This window comes from Carcharhinus amblyrhynchos, chromosome 12 (genome assembly GCF_965287045.1).
Source record: "Carcharhinus amblyrhynchos chromosome 12, sCarAmb.v2.hapA, whole genome shotgun sequence".
NCBI lineage: Eukaryota > Metazoa > Chordata > Chondrichthyes > Carcharhiniformes > Carcharhinidae > Carcharhinus > Carcharhinus amblyrhynchos.
In genome coordinates this window covers 54499876-54527747 of record NC_137335.1, presented here as the reverse complement: position 1 = coordinate 54527747, position 27872 = coordinate 54499876, and the positions used below count along the sequence as shown (strand labels likewise).

Below are 27872 nucleotides of genomic sequence, written 5' to 3'. Positions count from 1 at the left end.
GGAAACATTTTACATATTTTTCGTTTACAGCAACAATCCCCATCTGAGGACTGGGCGAAGTCACTTAGTGGTTGTAAGTGATGCTTCACCGAGACGGAAGATGTCCTATCTGGCTGTTCAGGTGGATGCTAAAGAAGGGTGATGAGGTCTGGCGAAGTATCGTGGCTATTTTTCCAAGATTAACTGGTCCTTTATCGCATTACTCTGTGGGTTCCTATTCTCACCCCATTTCCCCGCGAAACACCAAAATAGCTCCTTGTGGGTGAACCTCAGGTGTCTGCTGTGCTTAAGGGAGAATGAACGCTTGGTGCACCCTCGGCGAGGGTGGGAAGACGTACAAGCATCACTCTAATACTTTTCACTGAATCCGTATTACTATTCCAACCAGCATGGATTCTAAATGCTCACTCAACTCTGAAGGGATCTGGGCACAAAATACAACGGAATGTAAAGATTTAGAACACGTTTATTTTAGAGTTCTTAGAAAGGAACAATGGTTCATTTAGAAGGCAGTTCTCTCTCACAATTTCACACATTCACAGAATGAGCATTATTGCAGTTCATGTTGGCTTCCGCCAAGTATAAGCCATCACAAGGTTTATCGGTCTGAATCACTCTCATGGGCATCTCCTTTCGCCGTTGCTTCATCCTCACTCTCTTTATCCCAGTCTTTCATTGTAGCTCCCATCATGAAGTCGTCACGTAAAATGTTCCATGTTGCACTGTCTTCCGATTTAATTTTAATCTGAAATAGATTAACCAGTTTACGAAAGATAATCAAAAGCATAAATGAAGGTATACGGTTAATTTTTCTGAACACTCACCTGACCCCCAGGTGATGGCTCATTAGAATATTTCTTGGCATTACCAATCCCATACAGGACATTAATTTAATAAGCCCTCTCGAAACGAGATACAATATTTCTTTTGATCTCCAAACCAAATTCCCTTGATGTGCTGCTACATTACCTCATATGGCACAAAGCTGGCCTTTCGGAGGTCTGATGACTATAATATGGATCTGTGCTTGGAACGAGTCAAACCCTGTTATCGTGGCACTAATTCATTCTCTTGCGGTCGGTTGGTTGGAGCGGAAGCAATCTTGTACAACATTTCCTATATTTGTGTTTAAAACTAGAGGCATCCGGCTCAGGACTTGAAATCAGCCGTGAGTTCTCCCTCAACTCCCTTTCCTCAAGAGTTACTATTTATACGATGGCTGTGTAGAACTTTACAACTTGATATGAGCACTGAACTGCAGACACAGAAAGGGTGGAGCTGGAGCGCCACTCTGAGGCGCTTCTCAGCATTACTCCGTCCCACTGTACAACAAGTCAAGGCGCACAATTCACCAGATCGTAAAAAGCCCTTCTCCGCGCCGTTAGAATTGACAGCTAAAACAGATAACATCGTTAATTGTCTTTAACACGAACATCTAAAATATATTTTAAAAATAAACTACAAGTTGTTTTGCAGCGAAGTTTGGGACGTGAGCCCTGAAAACACCCCTCCCCCCCGCGGATTTCGGAATAAAATGCCTGAATATCTCCCTGCCCCGCTGGCAGCTCTTTCATTGCAAGCTTAAAGAGTCCTAAACATCCTTATATGCCCACAACTTAATCGCCATTGAAGCTTTGGTCTTTCTCATTTTTCAACAACAAAATCACCTTCATTTTTTTCTTAGCTTGTTTCAGAAGGAACTCTGAAGTTGGCAAGGGCTGTGGGTGCTGATATGAATCAGTTGAGAGGCAGGTGGTTCTTGAATCCTCCACCCAATACACCTGAAATGCTCCCTTGAAGCACAATATCACACGGGGATCATCACACTGCACTGGCTCAATTACTGTGGATGGTGGACCGAAGAGTCAGTATTAATATCTTTGCCTCATGAACAATGCATCCAATGTGACACACGCATGATTTCAATTAGGTCAGATTGATACAACTTAAGTTTCAAGAATTATAGCTACTCTAAAGGACCGTCCACGTGTAAGTGTGAAAGCGTGGTTATCATTTAGTGACTGCATATACCATGTGGAAAATATATTTTGGTAATCACTACTGCAGTTAAAAGATTCAAGAAGAGTGTAGGAAATATAAAAATATTTTAATTATTTAACTGTTTGTAAATGGAATTTGAGGTGGCAATCATCAATCTTCCAGGAGAGGCTGAAGCTCCAGAGAGAGACTTGGGCACAGCCAATAATCAAAAATAAAATCAAGAAAACAAGGGTGTTCACAAATCCAAGCAAACTACCTCCTCTCCTACAGGCCAGGGCATGCTCATACGCACACGAGGAGCCAACCAATGCCTTGACAAACTGACCATTCTTCATGTGTGCCTAGATAGTGAGATTGCTCCTTCATCAGGTAAGTGAAGCAGAGCTCCGAAAGCTCGTGCTGCCAATTAAACGTGTTGGGCTTTAATCTGGTGTTGAGAGACTTCTTACTGTGCCCACCCCAGTCCAACTCCAGCATCTCCACATCATAGATAATAAGTACTACTAGCCTCTTCAACAGAGGCCATCACAACCAAGTCCTTCCTTCATCCAAGCACTTTCCAACTGGGATCATGCACTACCCAGTCAAGACCACCAGGTGATCAAGAGCTCTGATAAATTATCTATTGTCATAAACCAAACATCTAAATATTACCCCATATGACCTAAGTCAACTCAGTGCAGACCAGAAACTGAACCTGGGGCTTTGTATGGTTTAGTATTACTAGATTTAATATGTGGGACAGGGATGCTCGAACTAAGTTTAAGAGTTTATTAAGATTATTTATTAGTGTCACAAGTGGGTTTATATTAACAGTGTGATGAAGTAACTGTGAAACTCCCCTAGTCGCCACACTCTGGCGCCTGTTGAGTACACTGAAGGAGAAGGTAGCAGGGCAAATGCACCTAACCAGCACGTCTTTTGGACTGTGGGAGGAAATCGAAGCACCCGGAGGAAATTCATGCAGACGTGGGGAGAACATGCAGTTTCTACACAGACAGTGACCCAAGCCAGGAATCAAACCCAAGTCCCTGGTGTTGTGAGGCAGCTGTGCTAACCACTGTGCCACCAATTGGGTTGTCCTTGCAGGTGCTGAGATGCATACCATGGAGCCACATACAAATTGCAAGTCTATTTGCATACATTTCAATTTGCTGATGGCATTATTTTTTGATAGTTTAGGATTTAGCCACCGATGCGGCAAGAACTGCCATTTCCAAACTACAGGCCCATAAAATATGGACGTGAGGAATTAGTGGAAAATAATTTAGCACAAGTAGGACCAAGACACCAGCCCCTATTTCCTCTTTATACTTTCCTTCCTTTGCTTAGATGTCTACATGACTACAAAATACATTTTTACCATCGTTTCCCAGTCGATAGATATTTCAACAATGGATTTGCAATTCACTATTTAAGTTTCTCAATGACTGTCAGCATTGGTATGGAAAGCAAAATGAGCAGTACTATAAATCAAAAAGTTACTGTCAAAGTTGCCCTGTGCCTCCAGAAGTTTTGTTACACCAATACATTATCAAGAGCCTCAGCACTAAAATACACAACAATAGTTACTAAACATGTTATGAAAAAGTCGCTGCTTATTCATTCAAGTATAAGTGAAACTTAGTGATGTAATAGTTAAATTACTCATGAACCACCACTCTGGCATTGAACATTTTCAACTGGAAACCTCATTCCCTCAGACTTTAACTACTAAATATATTTAAAAGATTTGCACATTCCTCTTTCAACCCATCTTGCTTTCTCTGCCTATTTCGCTGTACATGATGTCATGTTGTATTAAAAATTCTAGCTTACACTTGCTGTTTTCACAAAAGCAAAATATTGCCGATGCTGGAAATCTGAAACGAAAAGAGAAAATGCTGGAAAAACTCAGCAGGTCTGGCAGCATCCATGGAAAAAGGAAGTGTTAATGTGTTGAGTCCATATGACTTCTTCAGAGTTCAAGAGAGGGAGAAACGTGATGGATTTTGTTCTATTTAGAGGGAATGGTGTAAAACAAAAGGTCAGGGATAGGTAAGTTCCTAGCTATCCCAGACTTTCTATTTTGCACCAACTCATCACATTTCTCCCTCGAGGTTCCAAAGAGTAATGCAGACTCAAAATGTTAACTTTGTTTCTTTCTCCACCGATGCTGCCAGACCTGCTCGCTTTTTCCAGTGCTTTGTTTTCTTCCTGCTTTAAACCCTGTCGCAATAAATGCTCTTCAATCTGGTAGGTTGAAAGTGAGTTGTTGCTTGCACAGGTCGCAGGCCCCTCGTTTGAAGCACTACCCTACAGTGGACCTCTATTTGCTGTAAGCCATCGTGCAAAAGCCCAGGAAAAGTGTGTGGGTAACTGTAAATGCAACAAGATACCAGCAATATTCGTCCTCCACAGCTTGCACAACCTAAGCCAACGACCTCCCCTTTTCTCTGAAGCACGCATCATTCCTTCAAAGTGCCAAGAAAACCTTACCCAGAATACCACAAGTTTTTTTTAAAATCTAATGGCTTAAGTCAATGTAAAACACTGAAAAGGAAAAATCTATTTTTGGATCCTTTGCCTTCCCTGTGAAATGTCAAAATTAGATCTATTTTGGAAAACCTCTTTAAAAATTTCCACCATTAAATGATTTTAAGGGTACATTTTGTGTTTTCTTTTCACAGAAATGTGTATTAAGTTGCAAATGTTAATTACAGGCACCGGTCCGACGGAATGAAAGTAAAGACTGAAGACAATGAAAGAACTATGAGTGGTTTGATCTGTAGTTGTTAGCTCCAGGTTGCTCATTTTGAAAGAAAAATAAATAACTTAATGGGTTGGTTCGGCAGTGCATGCCCAATGGTAATTGGAAAATTGCTGTCAAGCGAATGGACTTGATTTGTGATTACCTGAAAAATCCCAGTGACAAATGTAAAACAATCAGCGAAGTTCACATTCGTCATTTGAGCCAAGGATTTTTGTGCCATACAACATTTTCTAATTAGACTTTTCAATGACAAGAATAGTTATTTTACTGATCTCCTGCAGCATATTTTTTCCAATAGTTTAGTTTGGTTCATGGCTCTATACTTGACATTCTTTCCTTTCCATCAGGATCCATGCCAAAACTTCATGAACAGATCAAATGCAAAGCACAACAGTTGGAGTTGCTCTGATCAGCAGCCAGTTACAAGACTTCGTTTCTTTTGCTGTTGATCGGAGGGGCTGAAACTACAACTCACATTAAAACCATGTGTGAAGCCAGAAAAATGGAAGGATCTCTTCTACCTGGCAAAATTTATTCCTCACAAGCCAAAGAAAGCCATAAACAACTTGTTTTCAACTCAACAATCCTCAAATTTTCATCTATATTAAAATAGGATGGTTTTTAATGTCAGAAAAAGCAAATTATGAATGGACTGATTGATGTTGGTTAAAGTGTCAAGTTCCCCATTCAGGGGCTTGGAGACTGAATCCAGAGTCTCAGCTTGGGACAAAAAGCAAAATACCGCAGATGCTGGAAATCTGAAAGACAAAAAATGCTGGAAACACTCAGCATCTGTAATGAGAAACAGAGCTAACGTTTTCAGTCGATGACCTTTCATCAGTTCAGGAACCAGATGAATCCATTTTAACTGAAGGATAGGCATTCAATAGCTCCCTCACAAGCCATTTTCCTATCCACATGCTCAACGCAATGTTAGGACTGTTCTTGGCACGATAACTGCAAACCAAATAACCTGCAATTGCATTCAATGTTGAAGGCAATCTTTCAATGTCTAGTTGAGACACAACTTCCTAAAACAAACTATTCAAACTAAACATATTAAAAATCTTGTAATGATGATTTGCAAGCTAAAGGATTTTAGCCTTTTAATTTTGAACAATTTGGAATAAAGCCCAGTCATTAAAAGACTTGCATCTCAACATGTTGCTAAAAATATCAAAGTGCTATTAAACAAATTATTTCTTCACTTACATATATAAACACAGGAGCCAAACTAGGTGCAGCACCAGCTTATAAAGGGTAAATGAGATGATCAACCAGATTAATCTCAGTTTAGGTACTTTTGGTAAGGGAACTTTCTCAGCCAAGATACCAGAATTCCCTGCCTTGCGAAAATGACTGAAGGCAAGGTGTAACTCATGCATCCAACAACACCGCATTCTCCAACTATTGCACTGAATGGTAACCTCAACGATGTGCTCAAGCCCTGGAGTGAGATTTGAACATAAGAACTTTTAAAACAGCAGACAGTGGTACCAATTGATCCATATTGAAATAAAGTTAATACAGAAAGCATACATGCAGTTTTACGAAGTAAATGCTGTTGCTTGAGATAAAAGAAACTGTAGTATATTTTAACCAAATAGCATTTATCTATGTCCAGAGGATCCAAAGGACAACTTAAAATGCAACAATTTTCCAAGAGCAACTCATTCAAATGCAGCTTCCTATCTTTGAATCCATTATGTTTTCATGAAATTTAAAAATAAAGCCATGATTTTATGCTGTACCCTAAATTGAGTCTCAATTAAACATCTCTATCATATAATGAATTCTTTTTGAAATTTTGCATGATAAATTACAGCAGCTGTTTTATATACAAGATCCTCACAAACATCAATGAGATGAATGATCAGTACATTTATTTTCAGTGGTGCTAACAGTTGAGGAAGGAATGGCTAGAACAAAAACAAACTTCTGCTCTTCAAAACTTGCCATGAGATCCTTAACTTCCATTTAAGCTACCAAACAGGTAAACCTGAGCTTAGCTTCATGCCTGAAAGAACTATTTACAGATGCAGAGGCCATTTCCCCGCCCAGTTTGTACAAAAGAACTTATTAAACAATGAATGAGAAAATAATCTTAGTGCTAGGTTTATTTCAGGGTATTTTCTAAACTTGCTCAAAGGAAATGGTCATGTCAGTAAAGCCCTGAAGATCTCACATTTTCTTTTAAAAACTGTATTGCTTTTAAAGTCTGCACATTCTCCCTGTGTCTGCGTGGGCTCCCTCTGGGTGCTCCAGTTTCCTCCCGTAGTCCAAAGATGTGCAGCCTAGGTGGATTGACCATGCTAAATTGCCCCTTATGTCAGAAGGATTAGCTAGGGTAAATGCAAGGTGTCATGGGGATAGGGCCTTGGTGGGATTGTGGTTGGTGCAGACTCAATAGGCCGAATGGTCTCCTTCTGCACTGTTGGACACTACAATTCTATGAAAATGGACCCTGATGAGCTAAAAGATGGCTGCCATGGGGCTCATCTGACATTTGCAAGTTCAACAGCCCAGCAAGCTTTCTGACAACTTCTAAAGTGGATGATAACAGACAGGAGTCTTCCTTGGATGGACATACCTAAATAGCACTCTTCTGTGAAATTTCACATCTACTTTTGTCAAGGCTTCTCCAAAACAGAGATAATAAACTCCCAGAATCTCTGACTCCAGGTATGGCATGTAACAAAGGAGGGTTGTGAAGACTGAGTATCCAATACGAAATGCTAAAGATTATTGTATATAAATGCCTTTTGGCCACGTGACTGAAAAGTCACCTTTCATTACGAAATACCATCATTTATCTTCCATTGTGTATCAATGTGCATCATCTGATCAAAACTGCTCTGATTTTTAATCCTTTTATTCAAAAACTGAGAGAGACCAGGCAAACTACAGAACTACAGCTCCAAAGATAGGCAGTGTGATCTTGCCTTATCAAGATCGATGAAGCCAAAAGTGTTTTAAAAACCTCCTCTAACCTGTTTCAAACAATTTCAATTTCACCTGTAAGAAATTAGATCTCTGGCTGCAACAGCCATCAGGACCTGTCTACACAATCGTGAATAATATTTACTTCAAAGGAACCCTGCAAATAACGCAGGTTTAACCCAGCCATCTTACTGAACTTCAATTCGAGTGGGAAAAAGCTCCTCTCGTCACTGGACTCTCCAAGACGTGAAGTACTAACTGTTCTGTTTGTAGAAATAATACTTGTAGAAGTGTCCAAAGATGTGCAGGTTAGGTTGATTGGCCATGCTAAATTACCCTAGTGTCAGGGTAAGTATGAGGGGCTATGGGAATAGGGTTTGGGTGGGATTGTGATCGGTGCAGATTCAATAGGCCAAATGGCCTCCTTCTGCACTGTAGAGATTCTATGATTCTAAGTATACCAGCTTCTTTAATTGTGCCTTTCTTGGGTGTGTGTGTTGCACCATTGATATAGAGTATGCTTTCCAGTATGTGAATAAATGATACCCAGTGTTTAAATTCATGAAAGGCTGCTGCGGGTGACTTTTAAATTAACCACACACTAACAGAGTTTTGGGAACACACACATCAGCCTCATTAAAAATAAACCACAGTGATTAAGGATAGAAGGGAAAGGGAATTGAGGAACTTTCTCCCCTGTCATAGCACAGCTCTAACAATTAACCTGATCATTTATATTCAACTTAAATATTTCTCATGTATACTTGTACTTCTAAATAATAACTTCCTCTGCTTGACATCTTTTACGGCAAGTACAAACTTGATAGGATTCTTTAAATAATGCTACAGCTTAATCAGCTTCAGCTGTATTTTCTAGGGAGCTGGGCTTTTCTTTAGAGATCACCTCCAACAGTCTTCTTGAAGTCAGCAGTAATACTAGAATCTTGCAACGTTGGTTTTATTACCCATTTCACATCCTCTTTATATCAGATGTGCTGGGATTTGCAACAGCCTGTTATGTTGGGCGTGTGGACCTTTCCAAAGAATTTGCCTTGTCTTTCGATAACCACAAATTAAGTGGACAGGTGATATGAATGGCCAGCCTCAAGTTCACCAAAAGGCTGCCAGTAAAGTCAGAAGTCTGATATGATAATAGGAGGCAGAGAGTGGGGGTCAATGGGTGCTATTCGGATTGGCGGTTGGTGACTAGTGGGGTGCCCCAGGGGTCGGTGCTGGGGCCTCAGCTATTTACCATTTATATAGATGATCTGGAGGAGGGAACCGAGTGTAGGGTGTCGAAATTTGCTGATGACACCAAGATTGGGGGAAAGGCAAATTGTGCGGAGGGTGTGGAGAGTCTGCAGAAGGATCTAGATAGGCTGGGTGAATGGGCCAGGAAATGGCAAATGGAATTTAATGTTGGCAAGTGTGAGGTGGTCCACTTTGGTAGGAAGAATGGTAGGAAGGACTATTACTTACGTGGCGAAAAACTGCAGCAGGCGACGGTGCAGAGGGACCTCGGGGTCCTTGTGCATGAGTCGCAAAAACCCAGCCTGCAGGTGCAGCAGGTGGTCAGGAAGGCGAATGGGATGCTGGCCTTCATAGCGAGGGGGATTGAATATAAAAGTAGGGAGGTCTTGCTGCAGCTGTATAGGGCATTGGTGAGGCCGCAGCTGGAGTACTGTGTGCAGTTTTGGGCGCCGCACCTGCGCAAGGATATTTTGGCCTTGGAGGGAGTGCAGAGGAGGTTTACTAGGCTGATACCAGAGTTGAGGGGGTTGAGCTATGAGGAGAGGCTGAATAAACTAGGCTTGTACTCGTTAGAGTTTAGAAGAATGAGGGGAGATCTCATTGAGACGTATAAGATGATGAATGGGATGGATAGGATAGAGGTGGAAAGACTCTTCCCGCTCAAAAAAGACAGTAGGACTAGGGGGCACAGCCTCAAGATAAAGGGGGGGCAGTTCAGAACGGAGTTGAGGAGGAACTTCTTCACTCAAAGGGTGGTGAATCTCTGGAATTCTCTGCCCGTTGAAGTGGTGGAGGCTGCCTCGCTAAATATTTTTAAGAAGCGGGTTGATGGGTTTTTGATAAGAGAGGGGATTAAGGGTTATGGGGAGAGGGCGGGAAAGTGGAACTGAGCCACGACAGATCAGCCATGATCTTATTGAATGGCGGGGCAGGCTCGAAGGGCCAGATGGCCTACTCCTGCTCCTATTTCTTATGTTCTTATGTTCTTATGTATAAAATGATGAATTGGGGCGGCATGGCTTCACAGTGCCAGGGACCTGGGTTTGATTCTCGGCTTGGGTCAATGTCTGTGTGGAGTTTGTTTGTTCTTCCCGTGTCTGCATGGGTTTGCTCTGGGTGTTCCAGTTTCCTCCCACATTTTGGAAGACGTGCTGGTTAGATGCATTGATCCGAACAGGCGCCAGGGGAATTTCACAGTAACTTCATTCCAGTGTTAATGCACACCTTACTTGTGACTAATAAATAAACTTTAAACTTAACTTCTTATCAAATCCTGAAATAACAAACATCTTCCAAATGCAATTGGAAGAGTGTGCCAATTGTATTTGTTTACCTAATATTTGTACCTTTACAGTTTCCTCGTGCAATTTGAACAGCACTGCTATTTTAAATGGCACATCACAGACAGGCAAAAAAGTTAATCATATCTTTAAATAACTGGTGAATGGCACTTGTTTATCTAATGCTGCTCATTTTGACTCAGAAATAATACAGATGAGGTTGAAGTGAAAACAGTGGAGATGCTACTGGTGGCATACTCATTAATACAATTGACTCACGTTAATTAGTACAACCAATTGGACAGCCATGGTTACTGAAAATTGCTTTTGGCAAATGCTACTTAAGTGCTGCATCCACACGATCATTACAAAAGCTTATTTGTGCTCATTATTAAGCAGTCAGATACTGGCAGAGGTTAACACGAGATGGGAAAGAGAGAAAGATGGAGAGAAAGCAAAAAGTCAAATCTGTCAACTACGAAAAAAAATTCCAGTCTTTTTAAAAATAAAAGGCTAATTGAACAAAATGACTCACTATACTCATAAAATGGTCAGTTTTGTTCATTTATGCTGATGCAATAACTTGGGGATCAATAAGCCATCCAGTGAGAGTATAGTTTCTATATTTATTCAATCGTTTAGATTCTGTTCAACAAATCAGGCATAATTATCTTTGGTTTAGTCGATGGCTAACCATGGATTCATTGAAAAATTCTCAAAAACTAGCTGGATTTCAGTCTTAAGACACTATTTGTTTAACCTAAAAGTGGCACAATACCTCAATCATATTGGAATATTTGACATTTGCTTTCTACCAAATTAAATGTTTGTACCAATGACAAAATTCGATGATAATTATTTAAATTTTGTGTCTTTACTGGAAGAAACATTCAAGTCACGGAAGCTGAAGGAACCAAGGTAAGATGAGCCCTTCAGCCAGTACGGCATTTAATATTTCAAAGATTCTGTGGGTTCATGTTCACAGATCCTCCTTTCGAAAACCAAGATGTATGGACAGAACTCCAACTGCTGGTCACCTCACCCGTTTCATGTCTAAAATGGAGTGACTGCCAATTGAAAGGTCACTAAGGACCTTGCAGTCATTCGCCTATCTCAATCAAGTTTTAGCCAGCCTTTAATGAGGGCTCAACACTTTCTGCCCAAAAGAGGCACAAACATTTATTTATTAGTGTCACAAAAAGTAGGCTTATATTAACACTGCTATGAGGTTACTGTGAAAATCCCCGAATCGCCACACTCTGTTGCCAGTTTGGGTACACTCAGGGAGAATATAGCATGGCCAATGCACCTAACTAGCTTGTCTTTCGGACTGTGGGAGGAAACCGGAGCACCTGGGGGAAACCCATGCAGACACGGGGAGAACATGCAGACTCTGCACGGGCAGGCACCTAAGCTGGGAATCCCGAACCTGGGTCCCTGGCACTGTGAGGCAGCAGTGCTAACCACTGTGCCACCGTGTCCAGTTCAGTAAACTGGCATAATAAGCTGGCTGTAAAATTCCAATTGCAATACTTAAAACAGAAATAGATACATTAATTCCATCTCACTAAGTATCAAGAGAATCCTGCAGCCATCCTTAAAGGTATCACTGGAAGCCACTCCCAAAAGATAGATTTTGCTTTTTTTTAATGGATCCTGTCGGAGCACAATCTCAAAATTCCTACAGCCTTGACTTGCCACTCTTCCACTAACCACACCCCACTTCTTCCCATGCCTATCTGTGCCATTTTCCCATGTGCAAAACCAACAAATGGCAGCCTGCTTGGTGCTTACAGCTCACCAACGCGCAATGTTAATGAAAATGACACAAGCTCAGACCTTCTGACTGCCGTTTTGGGTGAGCGTATTGCCAATGTCACACTGCTCGGTGTCCTAACCACTAAATGGTGAGATATCAGTAATGTGCACAGCTAACACTGCAGTCAGGCAGTGCCCAAACCAAAAGTCTTCGCCACAGTTTACACTGCACTCCTGCAGCTCATCTCAAAACATGATGTTGTCCAGAACACTATACCTTAAACTGCCGTCTTGTTGCATTTTTATCATCCATGACAGAAATGGCAAGAAAACAGTCATACTTTGTGTAAACTTTGTTTCTAATGATACTAAAATGCTGCCAACGTAAACCATCAAAATTAAATTTATCTCCTTAACAAACCGTGAAATTACCTGCTTCAATAGATTGTGCAATTTAAAATTCAACTTTGCATTCTTAAAGGGATCTCTGTTTCACTGACTGCATTTAAACATAAAAAAACTGTAATCCAGCTGGTTTACTTACTGTTTTTACTGTCCAAAGTATCCTTCTACATTGGCCTAGAGCTAACTGCACTATACAGAAATAAGCTCAGCAAAAACCCAGTCCTCCCACGTTGCTAGGTAACACATCAAATCTTTCCAAATATTTCAGTATTAGTACGCATAAGCTCAGCTTTATAAGTTTGAAGTATTTAATTACAACACCCAATCTTCTTTTGGAAAAACCTTCCACAATCTAATGAAGTCTTAGTATTACACAGAATGCCTCAAAAAACTTAGTAAAACACAAGAGAAAAAGTGGTGACAAGTTGCAAATGAAAAAGTACCCGACCTAAGTATTACTTTGATACTTCATAGAAGTGGGAGAAAAACAAACCACCCCAAAAAAATGTCAAGTACAAAATCACTAAGAGGAAAAGACACCTCAAGTTATATATAAGTTATTCTGGCTTATACTCAAGGGTAGTCACTTCCATCTGGGCAAACAAAACCTGCAAAAAGACTAGTTTGAAGCAAAGAAGGCAAATATTTGACTCCAGCCAACAACTCGCTCTATCACAAAACAAACAGTTAAACCTCAAACCATGCAGAGTATTTCTCCGCATTAAAAAAACTAGAAACACAGATACAAAAGCATGATATATATCCCATCAGCTTTTCAATATCTTAGTTGCCACACTTCACAAGAAAACAAATTTCATTTTTATACCATTGTGAAGAAAAACAAATAGACATAATTTCTATCAAGTAGCAATGCTCATTTCTGAGGAGAATTAAGGATAAAAATATACTTGCATACCCAAGCTGCCAAAGTTTTACAAAAATGCCAAATATAAAAAATGTACTTAATGGAAGGAATTTTAACTTCCAATCATGCAGCAGTGGAGGCAACCCATCCGTCGGCCAGTGACAGGGTCTTCTGGTCCCAATGCTGTCAACAGGGTTTCATGTTGTTCTCAGCCTCCGTCGCTGGGGAACCCGCAGCGGGAGGTAGGGGAGGGTTCTGTCAGTGGAACTGGAAAATCCTGCCATGGGAACAGCTGGAAAATCCCACCCCATATGTCAGAATGCTTCATGTCTAACTGTACAACTATTCAACATTTCTGCTTAATATTAATTGAAAATAACCACAAAAAGCAATGAATCAGTTGCACCCAGGGCCTCATCAGTTCAAATAACTAAAGAAACAAAAGGTTTATTTTAGAATACCAGTCTTTAACATAAATACAATACTAAGTCACTAAATGATGCAATTAAGAAGGAACTAAGAAAGCAGTCGAAACTGGACCTGTCTACCATGTAAGTTAAATTATCAGAAAAAAAACTTGTATTTACAGAGCACTTTTTACATCCTCAGCACGTTCCAAAGCACTTCACTACAAATTACATACTTTTGACATTTAGTTACTGCCTTCAGCAGTGATGCTGCTTTGTGACCATTACACTTGATGGACAGTGATATACTCCTGCTCGATGACTTCACTTGAAGTACAACTATTATCACCAGATCCACACACGCAATTTCCTCCTCTGCCATCATCTGTAATTGAACTTCTGCCTCTCAGAGTAAGAGCTTCAGGTGACTGCAAACTGTGGCAGGTCAAAGAAGGAAATGTTGCCTGAATCTCGAGAATGCTGAGGTGCTGTTACAGCCATTCCAAATTTTTAGTTGAAAAATGGATAGACAAGTTCATTGCTATCATCAGTCAACTGATAATTTTGTAGAAACCATTAAGACTCAGTAATGGAAGATACTACTTCTGTTAAATCTATTTATCTGAATAACCTGCAGAGTTTTGCCAAACACAGTTGCAAATAGGATGCTGTAGTGTCACAGTAGGCTTACATTAGCATGTGATGAAGTTACTGTAAAATTCCCCTAGTCACGACATTCCGCATCTATTCGCGTATAGGAGGAAGAATTTAGCACGGCCAGTCCACCTAACCAGCACATCTTTCTGACGGTGGGAGAAAACTGAAGCATCCGGAGGAAACCCACTCAGACACGGGGAGAACATGCAGACTCCACACAGTGACTCAAGGCAGGAATCGAACTTGGGTCCCTGGTGCTGTGAGGCAGCAGTGCTAACCACTGTACCACTGACTGCCTGTTGTCGCTATGCTGATGATGAAGAAGAATGCTATTGCTCCAAAGCTGATAACTTCAGACTGCTGGTTAGTTATCTTCTTTAACAAGAAGAAAGTTCTGAGCTGCCTGCAGTATGATGCAGGCCTCACCAAGACAGCGTAAAACATTTTGACGATTGACAAACTGAATACGTCAACTCAAACGCTTAAGAATTTTGTGAGAAAAGCGTGTTAAAGGTTAGGGAATGAAGCAAGTAAATAGAATTGAGGTAACAATTAACTATAATCTAACTGAATAATGGAATAGGTTCAGGAGCAAAACAGCATGACTTCTAAGTTTCCTTAATTCACACAGTACCCAATTTCGAAATGTTCACCATTTCTTCATCATGAATGGGTCAAAATCCTGGAACACTCACTGGAACACCACTGAGAATATTTTCACCACAAGAATTCTGTGTCCAGGAAGGTGGTTCACCATCACCTTCTCAAGGGGAATTAGGGGCAGTTACTGAATGCTGGCGTGGCCAGCGAAATTCACTTTTGTAAACAAATAGAAAGGAAGTCCCACTTCAGTTTTTCGTAACTGATGACCCCTATGGTACAAATGAATAAACAAAGCACCCAGCCATACTGCTATTAAACTTGGGACCAATGAAGCAGACATGATAGCTGATGATGACAAGTGCTTTTGCAGCCTTCTGCTGATCTGCAGGCAAAGTCAACTGCTATACTAATGCCAAAGATGCACACAGGTTTGTTGGAAACTGCAATATATTAAGCTGGCATGTACCTCAGTGGGTTGAAGTGCATCCAATTTGCACAAGAGATTAAAAATGGTGGTACGGGCACTCAAAATATAGGCTTCGATGAACCAGTCTATATTGCCTATTAAAAGGATGGAAGGTGTGGATGGGCTTATTACAAAACAAATAAATTTCTCTAGGCAAGGTTAATGTTTGATGGGCATAGCATCAATCTTAATGATTAGAGTCACAAGCCACCAAGTTACCTCGTGGGGGGTGTTGAGACAATTTTAGTACTGGTGCACTTCATTTACCATCTTCAACAACTAGCTACCAGTGATATTGTTGTGGGTTCCCTCATGTGCTCTCTTGAAAGATATCAAATCGGAAATAGAAAATATTCTTACTGGTAAGTCAGCGTTTTGAATAACGTAGGATCAAATGCAGGATCAAATGCAGGAACAAAAAGCAGAAGGTCCCCTCCAAGCCACTCATCTGGAAATATATCACTGTTCCTTCACTACCGCTGAATAAAAAACCTGGAACAGCCTCCCTAACAGTACTGTGGATGTGTCTACACCACATGAACTGCAACAGTTCAAGGCAGCAGCTCACCATCACCTTGAAAGGCAATTAAGGATAGGCAATAAATGCTGGCCAGCCAGCATCACACACATCCAATGAATTAATTAAAAAAATTTCTGGTTTTATTCAACTTTATTAAGAGACAGTAAAGTTTTAATGTAGATCAAGCTTATGGCAAAAGAAGTGCATGGAAGTAGTTCCCCTCCATCGTTCAGAACATCTAGGTATACACTGGTTTCCTCTGTCCCTTGTGAGAGGTCAGGTGCCAAATTATGAGGTGGATGCGTGGCAAGAGATAAAACCTCTATCACATTTGAAAATTAGGAATGAATCAAATCTCAGATGCTTGGCACTTTTCATGATTGCATGGTAAAGAGACAAGCAGTTGCAGAAACGCCACATTTCCAACTGGTGAAACATTGCAAGTGTATATGTGTGCCCATGTCGTGAGCAAGGGGATAGTTGCAATCGATAGCTTATCGCAACATGTGCTGCTAAACATGCCATTCAGGATCTTCTCTTTGGTGTAAAGACAGGAATAAAACAAGGTATGCAAAGTGTGTTAGGGGTCAACTTAGTCACAAAATGGCAGGCTAGAGTCAGGAATTTGTTCTAGTGAAATAACAAAAGCTGAAAAAAATGACTGTTTATTCCTACTTTACCCGAAATAACACTGCCAGTCAATTCTCTAATGGGTAGGTTACTCCTAATTGGAAGATAAGGCTAAAAGCTTTAAGTGCCACAGACTTAATTGTCTAAACTGCAACAATATCTCTTCACTTGGAAGCTTCCAAACCTTAGTCCTTGTCAAACTGCACTAGGTTTTTGCACTTCAATAATGCAGGGTGCCCTTAGTGAAAAAGTGTGTGGATTCCACATCAAACAGAATCTGCTTCAATAAATAATTTCATTTGGAGAGTCTTCAGCAGCCAAACATTCATCTGGCAAAAGGAAACCTGTGTCCATTGGCTAGGGTGGGTCAGACAAAATACTGTGAATTCTCCATTGAAATTCAGGGTTCTGACAAAAGATCAGAGATACAAAATGTTGACCATCTTTCTTTTTGCACTTTCTCCACAGATACTGCCTGATCTTGCCTGATTCCCACAACTTAAAATTAAATCATATGAAGTCTTAAGTTCTGCAACTTAATCAGATGACAATTATGGACAATTAAGTATGATCATTTCAAGTAATAATTTCTGCTTCAAGTAATAAGACAATGAAATTCTCTCTTCCACAAAAAAAGTATTAAAAAATCTACATACCGACTGCATTAATGAATAACATCCCTGACATTTAACTGGATAATTTGACTTAAGTGCTTTTCAAACATGCTATCTGCTGGAACACAAACCCAGTGCTATAACTGCACTGGATTAGCTTAGCTAGAGAGCAGCTACTGCTGAAGCATGTCTTCAATACTATTTACAGAAGATTGTTTGGACCTTTGCAATTTTCAATGCCTTCTGCCATTTCTTGATATCATATGCCTGGTTGATATCATATTCCATTGTTGCTGAGCTAACTGGCAGAATGGTTGGGCTTGTGTCCTACGCATCCTGCTTTAGACTATAGAAAACAGTGGCCATCGTGACATTTACTTTGCTCATACTCCTTTTTACAAAGTAAATGTACTTTCCAGTACATCACCTCAAAACTCAACATAGCTGAAAATCCCACCATTAACAACCCAAAGATCATCTTTAACCAGTAGCTTAACTGCATCAAGCACACAGAATCATAGAATCTTACAGTGCAGGAGGCCATTCAGCCTATTGAGTATGCACCAACCACAATCCCACACAGGCCCTATCCTCATAACTCATGCATTTACCCTAGCTAGACCAATTAGTGTGGTTCCAAGAAGCTGCAGGTTCTGTGGTGAATATATCACTTCTTGACTCTCTGAAATCTACTTACCATCTATATGTCCAGAGCATGATGGAATACTCTTCATTTGCTTATTTGATTGGCATCCCATTCATTGCCTTAAAAGTTCACACCTTTCATCACTGCACACTGTGATTGCAATGTGCATTACCTATTAGATGCTCTGCAGAAACCTGCCAAATCATTGACCTCCACCACCTCCAGCAACAAGGGCAACAGGTACATAGGAACACCATAACCTCCCCTCCAAATCACACAGTGTCCTGACTTGGAAACATATCACTGTCCCTCACTGGTGCTGAGTCAAAATCTTGCAACTCCCAACCTAACACGTGGATTGCAGAGGTTCAAAGCAGTGGATTGGTATCACACTCGCAATGGTGATAATGGCACACAGCTGGTCTTGCCAGTCAAACCCACATTTCCTGAGTGAAAAAAATAAGGGTCGAGTACCTATCCAAGACACACTAGGAACTGTGTTGTTACTCACCAGTTAAAAAATGAAGTGCAGCAATACTGCTTTAATTAGATCAAAACCACCAAGGCAGTGATGATCACGATTATTAACAGGTGAATATACCAAGCCTTTTAAAACAAGTCCATGCCACCACCCCCCAACATGATCAACAGAACTGATAGCGCTTAGTAATCTTATACAAAATTCCACACACCTGCTTTCCACCATTCGCCGTCCGTTCAGCTGAGTCCTGATGTACATTCTGTCCTGATCCTCGGAGCACACTGATGAAATCTTTCTTCGAGACAGACGACAGTAACTTGGCACGCTTTCGTTCAGACCCACCTGCTTCTTTAATTTTTTCATCCATACTGCTTTGATGCTTTCGCACAGCATTAAATAGCTGCACAACACCTCTGCGTATTAAACAAATAGCTTAGTCATCCCAGTTCACACAGATGGGAAGTATTAGCCTACTTTCTAGCCAATTTGCCCATTTTTCACACACACTATACACGTCCTGCATATCCTACTTTCGGGGAAACTGGCATTAATTTCACCCAAACTCCACCTGAGCTGACCCAGGAACTGGTGTGAAGTAGAAAGTTGCTCGCCTATGAGTCTCAGGGTTCTGGTTTCAAATCCCACTCCAAGGCTCGAGTATGTAAAAAATTCATGACATTCACTCCAGTGTAGTACTGAGGGAATGCTGCACTACTGAGGTGCCTTCAGATGAGGTATTAAACCACAGTCCCATTTTCTTCTAAATAATCCCAAGGCACGATATAGAGGATAGGAACTTGCTTTCACGTTTGCTGTAGCATCTATTCAAAAGAAAAACCCCTTTCCACTGTGCCGTCCATGCAGAATTGCACAATACCTACCTAGTGGCTACTTTTTGGAAGTTTCTTTCGGTTTCTCGGTCTTGAATGACGTCAGGTTTCACTCTGCACATCTGTTCCCATTCTTTTCTTTTATCCAGCTGCCAAAGGAAGTTAATGTAAAGGCATGTTGAATAATGTCTTAACTGTTTAGAAATCTAAGATTTCTAATGAATAAATGACAGCAATAAATATCCAAACATTTGTCAGGAACTGACATCAGCGAAACTAAAACCTCAACTGAAGAGTTACTGGCATCGGTGAATACATCTGTGAACATCATATTGCAACTGGTGCCAGCAAGCCAACTTCTACTTAAAAATAAATTTTGTGCCCAATGAGGGACATTAGTCTGAAATGAAGTACTTTACCCCATTCAACACTCGTCAGTCTCAAGTACTTCTGCATCAGGTATAGCACTGGCTATAATGTGCCTAAAACCCCCCGCCAGCTGCACCAGTATAAGATTTTCTTTTCTGACACCAGTCTCTGCCAGATTACGAACTGAATTGAATTAGAAGCAGTTGTATATGGTAGGCCCACATCCACTAGGAATGTCAATGGAGCCAGACAAACTTGTTTCACATGGAACTCCCACATTCAGGGAAAAGAAAAGTTGCCTCCTGTCAGTTCCCAATCCAGAGGTTAAGGATATACTAGCCCACCGCACTCAGTGCCCCTCAGAATCACTTCTTTATAGACATGCCATGTTAAGTAGAATTCCAGAAATATTAGAAACGTATGTAAATTTAATAGAATTTACTACTAAACATAAATGCTGGAGGTCTGGCACAGGGTTACTGGCAGTAATCCAATCTTGGGGGTTTGTTGACAAACTCTTCAAACTTTAAAAGTTTGTGGTTTACAATGTGATTGAGGGGTTCAAATGGCATTGCTGCCTCCAGATCCACTGCCAGCATCCCTGAGGTAACACTCCTTCTTTAAATGAGTGGCCAAGATAAACATTTGCAATTCTACACTGGTCAACAGTAAACACAGTGCTCTCCAAGTGCAATTTTAGCATTGCTTACCCATATATACCACACAATCCCAGCAATCCCTCTTAATATTATATCACTGAACAAATAAGGTATTACATCAGGAAAGAAAGAAAAGATTAAAGATATGTTGAATTCGCAGATAGCAATCCAACCCAATTCACATCTTTGTCCAGCTTCTTTGACTTTGCACACTCCCTGTTTGCATTCAGACATGGGCCAAGAATAGAAAGCAGACAAAATGAGATGCATGTCCGAAAACAGTGACAGCTGCAGACTCAACTATTTGCATATGACACCTACGTACACCTGATAATTCAGAAAAGTGGAAAACCTGAAAAATAGTAATATTTGTTTGGGAGGTTCATGCTGAATAATGTCATGACTGTTTAGAAATCTAAGATTTCTAATAAATAAATGACGGCAATAAATATCCAAACATTTGTCGGGAACTGACATCAGCAAAACTAAAACCTCAACTGAAGAGTTACTGGCATCGGTAAATACATCTGTGGACACCATATTGCAACTGGTGCCAACAAGGCAACTTTTGCTTAAAAATAAATTTTGTGCCCAATGAGGGACATTAGTCTGAAATGAAGTACTTTCCTCCATTGAAATGCATGGAAGAGTTATAACAACATGGAAATGTTGTATTAAATGCTGTTTGTGCAGAAAAGCATTTTAAACCACCTAGCTTTGAAAACCTATTTCAATTTTCAAGACAACATATAATCTACCCTGATTGTAATGCATCTGCTTTTTTATTGGTCAACTCCATGTGCCTTTCTTTTTAAGGCCCATTTATAATGCCATCTTCAATGGGCTTCCCTAGTAATTTGCTCCACAGCTCTATTACCTTCAGGTTTAGAAGAAATCCATTTGATCTTGTTAAGAAATCAAAAGTAGTTCTCAGGGATTTATATTTGTACAGATAAATATTAAAAATAAAATATGGTTTTATCTGGGTTTAATTTAATATTTCTGTGCCTAAAAGAGGTCGGTAGTTAGTTTCATGATGGGAAAAAGGTGTTTGCGTGTGTGGGAATTGGTTAAGTTCCAACTGTGATGCTATTGTGCTTAGAGAACAACTGTATGACGAATGAATATAGTTGCTTAGCAACTAGAGTCTCTTATAAGATAAAAAGCTTTTCCTTTGTTCTCAGTTTAACTGGAAGTTAGGCAGGTGCAAATAGACAGCTGGAGAGGGAACATGCCCCACAGCTCTGCGAAAAGGAATTGGTGACAGGCAGTTGGAGAGGGAACATCTCTCTCAGCTTTTCAAGAGAAGCTGTACAATGGAGTAGGATACAAGAAAACAAGTTCCAGAGGAACAAAAGGACGGTTGGTTCTGGAAACAGAACTGATAGTGTTCACGGGCATCCCAGGCAAAGCTGAGAAGGAATCGGTTGATGAGAATGCTAAAGAAAGGTTTCTGAAGTAATCCTAAAGTTTGGAATGTCTTACTATCGCCTGTGAAACAAATTTTACAGTATTTGGGAAGGATGTATTGGCTGGATATCAGAATTTGTGTAGTCAGTCAAGGCAAAGAAATCCTAAAAGGGGTTAGTGTAAAACTCGTAGTGGGTTCACTGGTAGAACTGTAGCAGAAGCTCTGGCAAGAGTTCTTTGGAAAACATGGAGTTCAGAATGCAACTAGCTAATGGAAAATTGTATTAATTGAAAAAGAAAGTTTTAGAGTGCGCTTTGGGAGTGGAGTTTGAAAATTCTCATATGACGATCATCCGGTGGATTCTGAGGAAAAATCCACAGGCACTAACTTGGGTTCAGGGAGGAATGTATGCATTTGACCACAGCCAAGCTGTGTGCTTAAAAAAAAATTTGTGTGTTAATGAGACTATTGATTCAAACGTACTGTGTCCTCTGTGTTAATTTTAAAACCTGTGAGTATTTGCTGAGCCAAGAAGGGAGTAAAGAAGTATTGTATTATAATCCAATTTTTTCAAGTGTAATTTTTTTTCTTTAGTTAAAACAAATTTGTGGTCCTGTGACTCTGTACCTCTGTGTTTGATAAGAAAGTAGAAGTTGTCTTTTAAGCCAGGGTTGTATTCTAGGATCTTGCCCTCCACTTATAACGTTAATTGGGTTCATACCAATTTCCCATTTGGTATGATTATGAGCTGCCAGTAAATAGATACTCCACCTACTACGCAGGTTAACATTAGGACATTTCAATTCTTGTTTGAGGTGTAAACTACCAGCTGGTAAGTTCCTTCCCCACTCAAGATAATGAAGGGGCTGGATAGGGTAGAGGTAGAGAGATTCTCCCCGCTTAGAAAGGATAGCAGGACTAGAGGGCACAGCCTCAAGAATGGAGGGGGGGGGGGAAGAGTTTAGATCAGAGTTGAGGAGAAACTTCTTCACTCAAAGGGTAGTGAATCTCTGGAATTCTCTGCCTGTTGAAGTGGTGGAGGCTCCCTCGCTAAATATATTTAAGTCACGGGTAGACAGGTTTTTGATGGACAGGGGAATTAAGGGTTATGGGGAGAAAGCGGGAAAGTGGAACTGATCCATTTCAGATTAGCCATGATCTTATTGTTTGGCGGGGCAGGCTCAAAGGGCTAGATGGCCTACTCCTGCTCCTATTTCTTATGTTCTTATGTTCAAGTGCACAGGAAGAAGCAGAGTTCTGACGTTTCAAGAATTTATCCATCTTACGTAAAATATATTTTACAAATTGTAAAATATAGCCCTGGTGAAGGCGGAATTTGCTTGATGTTCAGTACATTAATCCATGTGGAATTCAGCTTGTGCAGATATATTTCATCACTTTAGGCTCATGCAAAAAATCTTTATTGCTTAAATCTTAAGAATGCAATGCAATCAATACCTGTTTCCGCTTTTCCAACATTGCCTGCTTCCGTTTTTCTTTTTCTGTCTGTTTCTCTTTACTTTTAGCAAGAATGGTTGGTTTAGTCCCAGGTACCGTCTTTCTCAGAATTTTGGCCATAGCATCTGCCCAGCCAGTAGTGGAATTTGCTGCTTTTGCATCTGCAGTTTTTTTTTCATCTTCACCCGAAGAGAAGCGGTCACTTGCAAGATCTCCATCAGAACCTAAAGCAGGACAGGCAGGCATTATTGTTCTGAATATAAAGAATGCATTTGGGTGAAATTCATTTGATGCAATGCTGACACCTAGTGTCACCAAGAGGTGTAGCAGTCTCAAAGCTCCAGCTCTGTTACTCAGGCTTAGGAATATTTAAGGGAAAAATTAGAAATTTGAATCCTATTGTGTCTTTAGATTCTTCATTCAAACTTTCCTTTTCCAAAGCTGAATTCCTGTTACATTAAACTAACTCTGATTTGTTGTCTGTCACAGGAATTCAATTTTGTAAACATAAACTTTGAGGTGTTGAAGAACACTCAGCACAATCCCTTACAATTGTGGACTATTTCCAATTCATTTAGATCTTTATGTAAATAATTCAGGGGCACACCAAAATACTTGTGCACTTTTTGAATTTATTACTGACCAAATTACACTGACCAGCCAAGTTAACAAACAAAACACAAACATGCTGACAGAACAGCAGTTCAGCACAGGATATGAGCAGGTTAACACTCACCATCACAGTGCACTTGGATGCCTTTTCTTATGAAACCCATAAGGAGACATGAGACTGCTCCAGTGCTATCAAACCAAAAACCTTAACAGCCAACCCATCAAATTAAATACTAAGACTGACATCCGTATCCAACCTGTCCTCCAGCACCTGCATTGCCCATCAGTTGTAAAAGCATAGCAGCAGGCACTGCACACTCCCTCCGCAGGGCCATTCGGGGACAGATAAGGCTGCGGGAGTGAGGCACATCCAACCTTGTCTTGTAGACGGCCACTTCTGCTCGGCCCAACACACTGTTGAGTGTTAAAATACAGATCAGTACCCAATGTGTGCACAGCAAGTTATATTGTAAGCTGGAGTTAGGCAAGTGGGGAATGAGAACAGCCAGCTTGTGCTCACATTTTCCAAGTCCTCCCTACCTCATGGTTTCAGTCCTGAGAATAAACTACAACTGGTCCTGCCTCATATCTTCAAAATAAGGTGCCCGCTAAGGGCAGCACAAACTTTAAAACTTGAATTAAGTACATGGAATAACTGGAAATAGTGCCAGAATTGTGTTATTTAACAATTGTAAAAAGAAAATTTAAAAAGCCAAGAAGCTAAAAGCTGAAGGGAAAGGCAATTGAAGATCTGCATTATCACAGAACAGTGTCATACGTTTTTTTTAATTCATTCAAGGGCTGTGGATGTCGCTGGCTGGGCCATTCATTTATGGCCCACCCTTAATTGCCATTGAAGATGGTGGCGAGCTGCATTCTTGAACTGCTATAGTCGATGTAAGAACATAAGAAATAGGAGCAGGAGTAGGCCATCTAGCCCTTCGAGCCTGCCTCGCCATTCAATAAGATCATGGCTGATCTGTCGTGGCTCAGTTCCACATTCCCGCCCTCTCCCCATAACCCTTAATCCCCTCTCTTATCAAAAACCCATCAATCCGCGTCTTAAAAATATTTAGCGAGGTAGCCTCCACCACTTCAACGGGCAGAGAATTCCAGAGATTCACCACCCTTTGAGTGAAGAAGTTCTTCCTCAACTCCGTTCTAAACCGCCCACCCTTTATCTTGAGGCTGTGCCCCTTAGTCCTACTGTCCTTTCTGAGCGGGAAGAGTCTCTCCACCTCTATCCTATCCATCCCATTCATCATCTTATACGTCTCAATGAGATCTCCCCTCATGTGGTGTAGGTACACTCACAGTGCTGTTAGGGAACAAGATACAGGATTTTGATCCAGCCACGTAATTCTAAGTCAGGGTGGTGAGTGGCTTGGAAAGGGACCTCCAGTGGTAGTTTCCCATGTATATGAGATATAACAGTCTAGAAATTAAGACTGTGTTCACAGACTGGAATAAGCCAGGCAGTGAACAAATTCCTGTGCAACCAGGGCATTTGTGCATTTTTTTTTTAAAACAGAAGACTGATAACTGCAGATAGGTGTCCTTGGTGATTTGCCAGTGAAAATATTCAAAGTTTGGACCACTGGCAGCTGTCTTCAGGTAGGTCGTGGGAGACAGAGTGGAAGCAGAGGCCAACAATAGTCTTCAGCACTGCAATGGACCCAGAGGGAACTTCTGCATCTCCCAGACCCCAAATCAAACAAGTATCATTTTATTTTTGAACTGGTCCTTTAAAAAATATTGCTGGTTAAGCCACATATAGACCAAGTTTTCCTTGCGGGACAGCCCAATCTTGCAAAGGGGACCTCAACCAAGCCATTAGGTCTTCCTAGTTGCATTTGCAAAGACGCTAATACCCATTTCAGGTGCAGAACCTGGAGGGTTTTCTCTATCTTCATTAGTATCATTGTATAACACACCCTACTGAATGTTTTGCTGTCCATTTTGCAATGCCATCACAGAGAAAATATTTTTTTAAAGTAATGTGGCTGCTTTAATTGTTGCAGTGATCACAATAACCTGCATTTGTAAAGTGCTGTTAGCATCAAAAACATCTCAGGCGCTTCACAAATAGGCATCATAAAAATTGATGTCAAGCTGGGGAGAAATTCAGATAGGTTTCGAGGATGATTTTTGGGTGAAATGACAGAAATTTAGAAGGAAGCTCCACAGAGTAGAACTGAGTTAACTGATGAGGTGAAGGGACAGGAGAATCGCAGAAGATTGAAGGGTAACTTTGAAGGCAATATAGAATTGTAAAGATGGTGCAGATAGGGTGGGGAAGAAATTATGGACAAGGCCAAGAACATTCAAATTGACTAAGAATATCAGCAAGTGTAAATCGGAGAACAGTGATCGGGGTGTTGCAATTTTGAAGCAAGGACAGCAGGTGACAAAAGCAAATAAAAACCCTCAGAGATGGTGGATGCAATGCTACAGAGACAAAAGTAAGCAAATAGACAAGCTGCAGAGCTTTAACATGAGCTCAAGGCCAAATCAGACATCAAGTTTGATCAGCGTTTGCAGCCAGGATAACAGAAAATGGTTTCAGTATCACCAAGGTTGAGCTGCAAGAAGTTGTGAGTCATCTGGAACACAATGATGGACAAGCAGAGACAATGAAGGGAGTAAGTGATGAAGTAGAGGCATAAATAGCACATTTATGATAATTGACCACAAAGTAATTTTGAGACTAAATAACTCCAGCAAAATGCACTCATCAGTGTGTCAGCAATACCTTAAATACAGCATATACACTAACATAAGACATGGGTCTGCCTTTATCATTCTTCTTTATCTCCCCACCTGTTTTGACACTTACAGATGTAGATACACAAGTGAATTGCTTAAAGCATCAACAGCACACTATTCTTGAAAGCAACTTAGTGTCTGGACGAATTGTTCAGTGCAATAACTTTATGTAATCAAGGAGGAACAATCAAGAGCATCTTAAATTTTATAGCATCAGATTCATAGTAGCAATAGGCTGAACATATTTCTGGTGGAAACCTGCAGAATGAATTCATTATTCAATAGAAACCAACAAGAGGTAAGGGAATAGGGCTATTATTAATAAGTCTTCACGACACTGAACGGGCAGATTAAAAGTAATTTTGGTGTATAGCCCAATACTTTGTTTTCCAAAATGGGCAACATTATAAAACAGGATGTGGATTACAGGAGGAAGCAAGTTCTGTCATGGTTACCCTAGTTACCTCCTCCCCAACTCAGCCTGAAACAACGGCCAGGGAAGCCAATGGAACTGTGGAAAAAGATGCTGATGGAAATTAACGGTGGCAGCGTGGTTGACACGGCTGCCTCGCAGTGCTAGGGTCCCGGGTTCATTTCCCAGCTTGGGTCACTGTCTGTGTGGAGTTTGCATGTTCTCCCCGTGTCTGCGTGGATTTCCTCCAGGTGCCTCAGTTTCTTCCCACAGTCCGAAAGATGTGCTGGTTAGGTGCTTTGGCCATGCTAAATTCTCCCTCAGTGTACCTGAACAGACGCCAGTGGGTGGCAATTTGGGGATTTTCACAGTAACTTCATTGCAGTGTTAATGTAAGCTTACTTGTGACACTAATAAATAAATTTAATTAAAAAAAAACTTAAAATATGTTGGCCTCAATGTGATCAACATTTAACTGGAGGAGATCTGTCCCACTCTAATACAGATATTAAACAATTTCGCAAGGTGGCAACAGCATTCAAGGTCTAAGAGAGATGCCAAGCAGGACCCTATTGACATATACATGGAAACTGATGCGTTTCTGGAGAGTGTTGACCAGGACACAGGCGGTGAAGAGGAGGCAAATATACACGTGCTATTTGATTCAGGCAAACTAAAGAGTGCCTGGAAATCTAATGATGCTAAAAGCCTGATGGAGGAAGAACAGGGAAACATTCAAACAGATAGTTGATAACAGTACAGATTAGAAACACAGAATGACGAGCCGAGAAGCGGGGATAGGAAGGTTTTAGCTAAAATAATTCCGAGCAGAATGGGATGGGTTTAACTGTGAGGTGAATGCTGGTCACCGGGCTGCACGGTTCCGCACTCCTCTCCCCACAACCGCCCCACTGGCTTCTCCCTCAAGCCGGAGCTTCCCCCACTATCCCGGGGCTCCGCTCCGTGTCCTTTACCGCTCAATTCCGCTTCTTCTCCACTAGCGTCTCCACGTGAAAGCACCTCAGCCTGCAGCGCCATCTTGACCGGAAACAGCTGCCCTAGTGCAACCGGCACAACTT

At 40.9% G+C, this 27872-nt stretch overlaps 1 protein-coding gene across 1 annotated transcript; it reads right to left on the bottom strand.

Moving 5' to 3' along the window:
• Positions 1–448: 448 nt before the first annotated feature.
• rrp15 (ribosomal RNA processing 15 homolog) lies at positions 449–27872 on the bottom strand. Its single transcript, XM_080200545.1, has 5 exons — positions 27768–27872; positions 23004–23227; positions 19158–19255; positions 18488–18689; positions 449–745 (listed from the first exon to the last, which is right to left on the bottom strand). The coding sequence occupies exons 1-5, from the start codon at positions 27829–27831 to the stop codon at positions 599–601; spliced, it is 735 nt and encodes a 244-aa protein (XP_080056671.1). The 5' UTR covers positions 27832–27872; the 3' UTR covers positions 449–598.